This window comes from Furipterus horrens, unplaced genomic scaffold (genome assembly GCF_987537825.1).
Source record: "Furipterus horrens unplaced genomic scaffold, mFurHor1.1.pri manual_scaffold_2, whole genome shotgun sequence".
In the NCBI taxonomy this organism is placed as follows: domain Eukaryota; kingdom Metazoa; phylum Chordata; class Mammalia; order Chiroptera; family Furipteridae; genus Furipterus; species Furipterus horrens.
The window spans coordinates 40907496-40919095 of NW_028327172.1; the positions used below are offsets into that span (position 1 = coordinate 40907496).

Below are 11600 nucleotides of genomic sequence, written 5' to 3' on the forward strand. Positions count from 1 at the left end.
AGATTTCTAGGAACAAATCAGAGAAACACCCACGTCAGAGCCAGGAGGGATGTGAAGGGTCATTTTCCGGTTCCCAACCACACGGGGGAGGCTGAGTGCAGGGAGAGGCAGACACTCATCTTGGAGGTAGTGGCAGAGTCAGGATGAGAGCCCAGTTCCTCAATCCATGGTGCTTCCAATCCCCCAAGGAGCCTCAAAGTTCTACAAAAGCCATGGATTAATTCTGGTGCCTTCTATTTCCCTGTGTTTATTTTTTCTTCAGACACTGCATTCCTTAAGGGCAAAGTCTGGATGTTCCTAATTTTAATATTTACTCCTCCATCTATTCAATAAATATTGGTTTAGCAGCTACTGTGTCACTTCTTATCTGTTTTAGGCACTGAGAATAAAGCAAAGAAGAAAACAAAGTTCCTCTCTTCCTGGAGCTTACAATCCAGAAGGGGGAGTTAGATAACAAGCATAAAAGCCAAATAAATATGGGTTATTTCCATTGCTGATGCGTGTTAGGGCAAAAAATAAACCAGGGAGATGAGAGTCAGAGAATGCTCTGGTAGGTTGCTCTTTTATGCTGTCTGACCAGGGACAACCTCTCTGTTGGTTTATGGCTGAAATGCATCTCTGAGGGTACATGGGCATCCACAAGGTAGGCGCTTTGCCAGTGTTTATTGAATTACTAATGGTTAAATAAACTTCCTAATGTGTGTATGTGTGTGTATGTGAGAGTGAGTGGGGACAGAAGAAGGAGACTTGAAATTACAGGGTCAAAATGACCAAAAAATGGTATTTTCTATAGCCCTGAAAGCCACTTTATCGTCACAAAAATGAGTGATGGAGAAATGACCTCTAAAATTTCTAATGCAGGCAAATTTCAAATAATTAGATCCACTCTAATCAGAAATCAGTATGCTTGAAGCAATTCACTTATGTTCATCTGAGATGAGTGCATCTCAATCTCAACCCATTTGAGTGTTTCTGTATTTGTTTAGGAGCACTATTCAGATATTTAATTTTTAACAAAGTAATATAAATGCATTTTGAACTTTGATATTTATAATACTCATCAAAATTTTTAATTTTTAATTATGTTATACTTTTTGTCTGGATATTTTTGCTATCTGTTTACTTAAAAATTCTTAAATAAATATACAATGGGAAAGAACAAAGATGTACACATCAATGTAGCGGACAATGGATTCTAAATGACATAATGTTTATGTATATTTTAAGAATAGGGCCCTGGCTGCTGTGGCTCAGTGGATTGAGCGTCGGTCTGCAAGCCAGTGTCGCTGGTTCGATTCCCAGTCAGGGCACATAACTAGGTTGCACGTCAGGTCCCCAGTTGGGGGCGTGAGTGAGAGGCAACCACACAGTGATGTTTCTCTCCCTCTCTTTGTCCTTTCCCCTCTCTCTAAAAAATAAACAAATAAATAAATTATTAAAAAAAAAAGAATAGGATGAATTTTCAACCTAACAAAAAAGATGCCAGAACACATCTGCTGTTATTTTTCTTTTTTTGCAGTTTTATAACTTTATTTGATAATCATCAGTTAGTTCTTTTCCACATTAACTGATTGGAGATCTTGAAAGTGGTGATAGGTATACAGGTAACCAACATATCAAAGCTTGTTTGGTAAATCTTCATCCTCATTACATTTTCTGGACGATTGCACCCAGATAAGGTATCGGGCATTCCTTATTCCTTTGACTCAGACAGCCTTGTTGAGCCTGGTGTTAGTGCACACACCAGGACTTCTCATCTCCTTCAGAGCAAATTTCTGAATCTCTCTGAGTACCAAGGGACATACTTCTTGAAACCTACACCATGGATGTGCTTGTGAATGTTGACAACACTGTTCACTACCTCGCTGGTGGCAGAACGTCCCTGCTTCTTCTTGGCACTGTTCATTGAGGGAGTCATTCTACTGGGCCACGTTGGAAAGCTATCTGCTGTTACTTTATGCTTTTAGAACAAGATTTCTGAGTCAAAATTTTTCACTTTTTCCTTTGTATTTGAAATATAAACTATTCCAATATATTGGCCACTCTCAAACTTGCCAACTTGAAGATCTGTCAAAATGAGCTCATCATTTCATCTTCTGCCAAGAATTTCAGACTCAAACTCTTTGCTCTGTCTTCATAATTAACACATGAGGTCGATAAAAACACTATACACTCTACTACCAAAATGCAAAGGCAAAATAATTGCTCTGTGGTTGAATTCATCCTCTTGGGCTTTTCTAACTTTCCTGAACTCCAAGAGCAGCTCTTTGCAGTTTTCCTGATTATTTATCTGGTGACCCTGATGGGAAATGCCATGATCATCGTCATCATCTCCCTGGAACGCAGCCTCCATGTTCCCATGTACTTGTTTCTCCTGAACTTGTCTGTGGTGGATGTGAGTTTCAGTGCAGTTGTTATGCCTGAAATGCTGGTGGTTCTCTCCACTGAGAAAACTGTAATGACTCTTCCAGGCTGTTTTGCACAGATGTATTTCATTCTTCTTTTTGGTGGGACGGAATGCTTTCTCCTGGGGACAATGGCATATGACAGACTTGCTGCAATCTGCCATCCTCTGAGCTACCCAAGGATTATGAACAAAACGGTTTTCTTGAAATTAGTTACATTCTCATGGGTCTCAGGAATCACGGTGGCTACTGTGCAGACATCATGGGTGTTTAGTTTTCCATTTTGTGGCCCCAGTGAAATCAATCATCTCTTCTGTGAGACTCCCCCAGTGTTAGAGCTTGCACATGCAGACACCTTTTTGTTTGAAATCTATGCACTCACTGGCACCATTCTGATTGTCATAGTTCCTTTCTTGTTGATACTCTTGTCTTACATTCAAATCCTCTTTGCCATCCTGAAGATGCCATCAACCACTGGGAGGCAGAAGGCCTTTTCTACCTGTGCCTCCCATCTCACGTCTGTTACCCTCTTCTATGGCACGGCCAGCATGACCTATTTACAACCCAAGTCGGGCTATTCTCCAGAAACCAAGAAACTGATGTCATTGGCTTACACACTTCTTACGCCTCTGCTGAATCCACTGATCTACAGCTTGCGAAACAGTGAGATGAAAAGGGCTTTGGTGAAAATATGGCGAAGAAAAGTAGATTTACACACAATCTGACTGTGCTGGGAAGCTGTGTGGTATTTGGTCATTGTCTGACCTAACTCTTTTAAATGTAATAAACAGTGGAAATAGTTTGCAATTCTTTGTATGAATATGTTTAACTGGTTGTTTTTGAAGTTCAATGATATATTAGGGCTCCTTTTTGAAAGTGTACTGTCATCATTCGTTTCTCATAGTTATATATGTTTTCATAACACATAATACAATTATTTATCAGTTCCTCTATTATGATCATTCAGATCATTACGAATTATTGTCACTAAGAGGAAGCTTCAATAAACACCTAGTTCCATATGGTCTTATGTACTGATGTTTTATTTCCATATGATAGATTCCTCAAACTTGGCCTGATGGGATGGAGTAAATGTGCTTATAAATTCTAATAGCTATTGTAGAATTACTCTTCAAAATGACTGTAACTCCCTCAGTTGGACCTGAAGGACCACTCTGCTGCACTGATAGGGTAAAGTTTCAAGAGACCTTCAAATTGATGAGGTTTTTATTTCTGGAGTGAAAACCTGTTCCATGAATGACTAAACAAAGTGCAGTTATTTTGGGGAGAACAAACTAGTTCTACTTCCTGGACTCACACAGATTATGATTCAAAATGGGATTTCTCTTGGTATTTTTCCACATATTCACCAGAATGTTGGTGACCAGAGAGCTACATGAGAACTTCCCTGAAGTCTCACTTGATAGTTTTAGTATCTTTTTTCAGTTAGAGACCACTCTTTAAAGAGACTTTTTTGAAATTTCCCTTTGTAGGCCCCAGTTTCCTCTGATACTTTGTTTATAAACATAGGATGATTCATTTCTTTATTGTGGAAAACTAAGTGATTAACTATTTGTGCATATTTTCTACAGGCCTTGAGTCATGTCTTCACTATCACATGGAGAGAAAGAAATAATCATTTCTTATCTAGCAACAGTTGAAACATTTAATGTTTGCCTCCAATTTTAATGTTGCTATTCATGAACAGAGAGCAGTGCTTTTATTGACTCTATAGCACATGAGCTTCTACTGCTCTTGGTTTCTGTTACAGGGATGATAATAAAGGGGTAAAACACTACTCCCATTGTCATTCAGTTTTGGGGAAAACAATCTTTTAATTACTACTGCCTCTGCCAAAAATGAGAAGTAAAGATGCGAAACTAATTGGATTTTCACAGAAGGAAATTTCATCATCAGATGGTTGAAACCAGGTTGTGTAATATTTGAATGCCATATAATCTTCTCAGTAGGGCAGTGGACAGGCATTTAGAAGTCCTTCAGTCAGAGGAGTCTGTCCCTTCGTGTCCTGAAATGTCCTTCTCATAGTGCTTAGAGGGGATCAATTAAATAAGTTTATTCAAGGGGGAAAAAAATCTCCCAAAGCCTACATTCCAAGAAAAATATACAACTTCATTTTTATTTTTGTTCTTTTCACTTGTTTACTCATTCATTGATTAGACAGGTTTTTGTAAGGGGTGACTTAATGTGACTATCCTTGAGGTTCAATTTCTGGTTGCACACATGATGATTTCAAAGTTACAATGAGTTTCCATTTAGTAATGACTGACAAAAATATTCAGTGTATAAGGACCCTGTTGATTCTACTCTAAATAGCAGCAATTCTGGCAATACCAGCTTTAGTCTTATGGCAGCTTATAGGTCTAATACTTGAAATCATGCTCTCCTGGCTTTGAGGCTGACATGAAGACTTCTAACCACAATCAATGTGGACAAGAAAAAAGTGAACTTTTAAAACCTAACACTTATGATGTCTCTCCTTGCTTAAGGCATGCCAAAATATGTCTTTCTCTCCATCTATGTCTTTCACTGTTTTTCAGCTGATTCTTAATCTTTCTTTAGACATCCTTAAAGTGTCCTTCCCTTATGGCCACCACTCTTGAGCCTCTCAACCCTGTCTTCTTTTCCCAAATTATCCTCCCTCTGAACACTCTATCCTTCCTTCATAGCCCTTTATTAAATTTTATTTTTTGCAGCAGTTGCCTGGTTGATATTTGACAGCTCCAGGCTGCTCTGTGCTATAGTCCCTTTTTTTCCTTATCAGGCTCAGTGTGCCCCTGGGTGAGTTTTGTTGTGACTTAACCCTATGTACAGGCCTGCTGTCCAGGAGTGGAGGTGATGGTTCTTAATGTGGTACCTCTTATACAGTTTTCCTGCTCTTAATGGGATGGATTGGCCATTCTGCAATTTCAGAAGGTTCAGAAATGTCTTGAGAGTGAAAATCATTGGGGACATCCATCTAGATTTTCCATCCTGTGTGTCAAGTCTTTAGATTTTTCCAACTGATTTCAACTTGGCACAACAGAACTTCCTCGATTAAGCACTGAACTATCTTTAAAGTTCAGCCATTCTGACTATTAAACCCTAGATTTCATCTTCAGCTTTTTCTGCCTGGCCATTGCAAGAGATGAGGGTGCTTGTGAACCACCGAACTATTCTTTGGCTCTCACACTTCATTTTTAGTTGTTCATTGATTGCACTCAGCTTTGTGGCTATCTATGAGCAGGGGTCAATGCAACATAGTAACAACTATATAATTCTATTATGCTTTGATTTATCAACCTCCATCCTTTCCCACAGTCTGATGCCTGAATCGTTGCACTGGCCAGTACATTTTCTGACAGTTACATAATTCCAAGTCACCATTCCTAAAAGCTCTTATCACTAAATTTGGTGGCCAAGTATGTCATCAGATTTTTGAAAATGCTCTGTGATTAAAAAGGATGTGTGTTCTTTCAAGGTTTTGACACATTGTCCTATATATGTGTAATAGACTAAGTTGTATTGTGAATATTTTCTTTATCCTTACTGATTTAATTATTTCTTCTATCAATTAAAGAGGCATGTTACAGTATACCACTGATTGACACTCTTAAGTTTCCTTGTGATTTGGTCAATAATTTCTGGATATATTTTGCAACCATATTATTGGATACTTGCAGGTTTATAACTGGTATAGCTTCTTGGAGAATTGAATATTTTCTCATTATGAAGTGACTCTTTTTATCTTTAGGAATATTTGCTGTTTTATGGTAATATCATTACATACATTTTCTTTATGTAACTATATTATTTTGGAGTATCTATTTTCATCTTCTTACAATTAACCTTTCCATCGCCTTACTACACTGAGGAGTGCTGTGGAGAAAGAATCAATCAGTATAGTGGTGTTGTGGCTGGAGTTCAGTTTTAAAGAGGTTGATTTGGGAAGATCTCATGGAGAAGATGCCCCTTGGGCAAAGGGACATAAGGAAGTTAGCATTTTTTGAGAGCAACAGTCCATGTTCAGGGAAAAAACAAAGGCAGTAGCTGTGAGATGAAAACATTGCTGGTGGATGTGAAAAATAGCAAAGAAGCTGCATGGCTGAATAAGTGAACAAGGGGATGTATTGTACCAAAGATGAACCCAGAGAGTAATGGGGAAACAGATCTTTAATCTATATTTTTGAGTTTGGTCTCTACAATGAATGTGATATGGTGCTACTGAAGTATTTTGAGCAGGGAAGGGAGAAAGGAGAAGTTAGCAGACTATGGCAATTATCCAACTGAGAGACGAAAGTAGGTTGGACCAGAGTGTTAGCTTTAGTAAAGGCGAAAAATTTTTTTTTTTTTAATCCTCACCTGAGAATGTTTTCTTTCACATTTTCTTAAAAAATATTTTATTTATTTTTAGAGAGAGGGGAAGGGACAGAGAAAGAGAAGGAGAGAAACACCAATGTGTGGTTGCCTCTCACGCGCCCCCAACCAGGGACCTGGCCTGCAACACAGGCATGTGCCCTTACTGGGAACTGAACCAGCGACCCTTTAGTTCACAGGCCAACACTCAATCCACTGAGCCACACCAGCCAGGGCTATTAATTTCACATTTAAAAAAAATTTGTTTATTTCTTTGTAGAGAGAGGGAAAGGGAGGGAGAAGAGGGAGCGAAACATTGGTTGCCTCTTGCATGCACCCTGAATGGGAACTTAACCTGCAACCTAGGTATGTGCCCTGACTGGACATCAGACTCACAACCTTTTGGTGTGTGGGACAGCGCTCCAACCAACTGAGCCACTGGCCATGGCCCGGAAAGGTAAGAATTTTTAACACAGTATTTTGAAGATAGAACCACAAACAGGTTATAGGTTTGATATGGTTTGGGAGGAAAAATGGATCCTTGGCTTTTGGTCTGGGTAACTAGAATATTTAAGCTGCTATTACCTGAGATGAGGAATGCAGAGGGTAGAGCAGGTTTTAGGAAAAGACCAGGAGTTCAGTTTTGGACACATTAATAAATGAAAATGTATTTAGTTATTTAAAAATGTATTTATTAGTAATCTATATTTCATTTCTGACTTCCTGTTAACATAAGAGATACTTGCAGATTAGTTAAAAATTTCCAAGACTTTAGCTTTCTTTTTCTATATTTGGTTGTTGTTTTGCATTTTTATTGCAAAGTATGTTATGTATATGGTTGCCAAGTACTTGAATTTATTAACATTTTCTTTCTGACAAGTACATAATTTTTATAAATATTTTGGGTAGAAAAATTTAGAGTTAGCAACATAAAATGTGTTGTTTCTTATATTTATTTTCTCATTATCATCTATTAAGTCAAAATTTTACTATTAAAATCTTCCCATCAGTATGTATTTTTTTGTCTATTTTGTCAATCATTGAGGAAGATGTGTTAAAATTTCCACATTTTGATTTTTGTTTTATCAATTTAGTAGTATTAACTATGAATTATAGTTTGTTATTAATAATATTACTTCCTTTTTATCCCCATTAGCATGCATTTGAAATGTTTCTATATGCTTTTCATTGAAGTCTGATACACACATAGGAAAGTGTAAAAATCATGACTCAACATCTTGATGATTCTCCCAAAGCACACATCACCTGTGCTACCATCGCTGACCAATAAATGGAACATATCAGCGTGATAGAAGCCCACATGAGATTTTATGGGGCATGAATCATGGGCACCATTTACCACACCTGGCGCAGGTGACTAGTTCACTCGTGGGGTGTTATCTGACCATGGTGAATGTTATGGGAAGGACCCTTGTATTAGAATCAGTGAATGAAACCCCTTTTCTTTAGAATAGCTGGTACATTTTCCACTGGATACAGATTACATAGAATGAAGATTTATTGCTGCCAGGAGGGCTGAATTTCCTGGAGAAGGAAACTTACTCCAGGAAAATGGCAATGAGAAGTACACAAAGATAATCTGGCCACATCATCCAGTTGTGGAGTAAGCCAAGCCTACAGACTCAGTTATCTCTTCCCTCTGCTGGGACTGAGCCAATGGTGTCTTAATTGTTCAAGCCAGTCTGGACTGATCCCTGAGTCCCTGTTTCTCACATATATTCCATGATATTAATGATGGTAGGTTTATTTTACAGGGAAAGTAACAGAATCAGAGGAGCTAAATGACTTGCTCAAGTCATACAAATTAGTCCAGATCGTTTGACTACTAGTTTAAAATTTCTATGAAAACAAATTGTAATGACTTTTTTCTCAGAAATGTTCGGTGACTATATGTCTACTAGAAATAATCAAAAATTCTTGGATGGGTGGGGAGGGCATCCAGGCTTTCTACAAAGCTTCAATAGACTGTGTTCATTTGTTTCTGACCACAACCAAACTGCATCCCATCTAATCAGATCCTCTACCTCTAGCTCACCTGCCTTTTCTCACACCCTCACCCCTCACCTCACCATTCTCTTCTTCCCCCACTTAAAACCTTTATTCAGCCTCTGCTTTCACCTCCTATTGAGAGATGCCGTGGTGAAACTGAGTCTCTTATGAGAAGAGGTATTTTTTCCTACAGGAATATGAAGGAGTGATGGCTCCAGGTTTGTGCTTTTGAGCTTTCTCACTTGGGAGGGGTCAAGTTCAAGCCTCTTCAATTATCATGCAATAATATGGAAATGTGTTTTTGAATTGATTTCATGTTCTCCAGGGAGGGATTCTCCAGGGCGTATAATTCAATGTCATATAATGTTCTAGAATCAGTGCACTAAATCACTGAGTTGTATTTATAACAAGGTGGCTTTGGCTAGAGGTAGAACTTCTGATACAGTAGTGAGAAATTTAAAGAGACAGAGTCAATAGGTAAGAAAGTGAAGCTTCTGCTTGTGTGCCTGATGATGGGTTTTCCATGTCCATTTCTTCTCTGATAGCTGGAGATGCTGTTGAAGAGATTAATCTGTGCTCAGGAATCACAAGACACAGATGAAACATCTGAATCAGTAGACTCTTGGTTTTGATGCTATTTGTTTTTCTTTCTCTTCCTTTTAGAGAAGAGTTCAGGCAATAATGAAGGGTAGAAGTATTTTGCATGAACTAATGATCAAATCTTAGAAGTTTACAACTGGAATGGAACTTGGTAAATAAGTCTAATTTTTATCTTTTTCAATGGCAAGGATGAAATCTACAGAGGGGAGTGATCCAACAGCGTAAGGCTCTTCTAAGTTACAGGGAAAATACGAAGCGTCTGTGGTCAGCTGCTCTTTACCACTCATGAATGTTCTGTTCCATAATGTGCTCATAGTTAGTCCTAGAAGGTTTTCTATTTTATTTATATGATACCCCAAATTTTCTAATTTTAAAAATCTATCTACTTTAAAGTATTTGCAGCTGAATATATATGATTCTTTTTTTCCCATTAGAATAAGTTTTAAATGTTTGACCTTGTGACTACATTTTACTAATTTTAGGTGATTTTTTTGATATCCCAATTATAATTATTATGATTAACATAGCCATTTAATTTTAATGGATGATTATGGTCAAACACAGAAATAAATTAGCCTACCTTCTGTCTGCTAATTTCCTAATGATCTGCATCCAAGACAATATTAAATAACTTTAGCCTACTTTGTCCTTACAGTGATCTCCTGGGTGTATTCGCTGGTTTTGAAAACATCACATAAAGGACAGTAGGCCTCTATTGTAATAATAATGTGTCATCAAATACCTCTGACCTGACTAAGTCATGCCTCCTTTTGACTTTCTCCTTCCAATTAATATAACTTCCACTGATTTCATCCTATGATTATGGTTGTTCACCCTCCCTCCCAATTCAGAATTAATCTGACCCTCTTTGAAATGTGTAAAGCACTCGTTATTACTTCTGTTTCCCAAAAGTTCTGTGTGCTGGTTTTACTTTTTAAAGACACTCTATTCCTTAAAGTCATCATGGATTTTGCTAATTTTTTCCCCTTATTCATCAACTATTGGTTTAGTATTTATTATGGGTCAGGGACTGTTTTAGAACCTGTGACTAGAGCAAAGAACAAAAAAAAAACCTTTGAATCCTAGACTTTATATTTTAGTGAGAGAGTTAGATTTTAATATAATTATATAAAAAATACATTTAGTATATATTCAACATATATACATTTATATATAAATATATTTATATACAAATTATACTATTTAATTTATAGATAAATTAATTTATATTTATATATTAAATATATACATATATAATATCAGTTGGTGATAATGGAGAAAACGGAGCAAGGTATAATGGGAGGAGTTAGAGAGTACTGAGGGAAGGGTGGAATGCTAGTTTATGTAGCGTTTCAAGCTCTCTGTTGAGTTGTAGGTCAAATGTGTGCCTAAGATTATTGAGCCTAGCAAACATTAGTTGCTTAATCAGTGTTTGTTGAATAATTGATGATGAAATGAACTTCTTCATGAGAAAGCAAATTGGATGAGAGAAAAGAGAATGACCAAAACTGGACTTTTCTTAAATCATCATGGTCACATGTATGAGCCATAGAGAACTGGCTCTTAAAATTTCCCACGGAGGCCCATCTTAATATAATTGGCTGACCAGTCTATGCATAAACTAATAAGCCTGGAGTCAATTCACCTTATTTGCAGATCACTTGAGATAGGTATATCTGAAGTACACCCCCTTTGTGTGTTCCTGCATCATTTTCATATTTAGCCAAGTCACATAATTATTTTGAACATGATAAATATTTATAATAAATACAAAACAACTTTGAACTCTGAACTATTAAGTTGTTATCAAAATTTTGTGGGTATCTTTTCCATTTGTCTACTTTTTAATACTTTATTTTTTGTAGTCTTAAATTTCATATTATTTAAAACTGAGAAAAATGAATGATAATAGTAGCAATGTCATGAAGATGGAATCTAAATTATAAAACATTAATTTCATTTTAAGGCTATGTTTAATTTTACTTTATGTAAAAGTTGAAAAAGAATTTTTATATATTTTGTATTTTACAGACAAGATTTCTGAGCCAGAATTTTTCACTTCCTCCTTTCTATTTGAAAGATTCATTAATCCGAGTAACTGGCCAGTCTCCAAAACTGCCACAGTGAATTTGCTGTCAGGATGAGTTCCTTTTTATATCATCTGCCAAGAATATCTGGGGTGAATGCAGACACAGATTCAGGTATTGGATGGTGACTTAGTAACTCATATAC

At 37.0% G+C, this 11600-nt stretch overlaps 1 protein-coding gene across 1 annotated transcript; it reads left to right on the forward strand.

Moving 5' to 3' along the window:
- The first annotated feature begins 2185 nt into the window (after positions 1-2185).
- LOC150018219 (olfactory receptor 10A3) lies at positions 2186-3137 on the forward strand. The gene has a single exon (XM_090267663.1). The coding sequence runs from the start codon at positions 2186-2188 to the stop codon at positions 3128-3130; it is 945 nt and encodes a 314-aa protein (XP_090123789.1). The 3' UTR covers positions 3131-3137.
- The last annotated feature ends 8463 nt before the right edge of the window (positions 3138-11600 follow it).

Bases quoted from the DNA above. Each gene is read 5' to 3' on its own strand.
- LOC150018219 (XM_090267663.1), top strand. From the start codon at position 2,186: ATGCAAAGGCAAAATAATTGCTCTGTGGTTGAATTCATCCTCTTGGGC.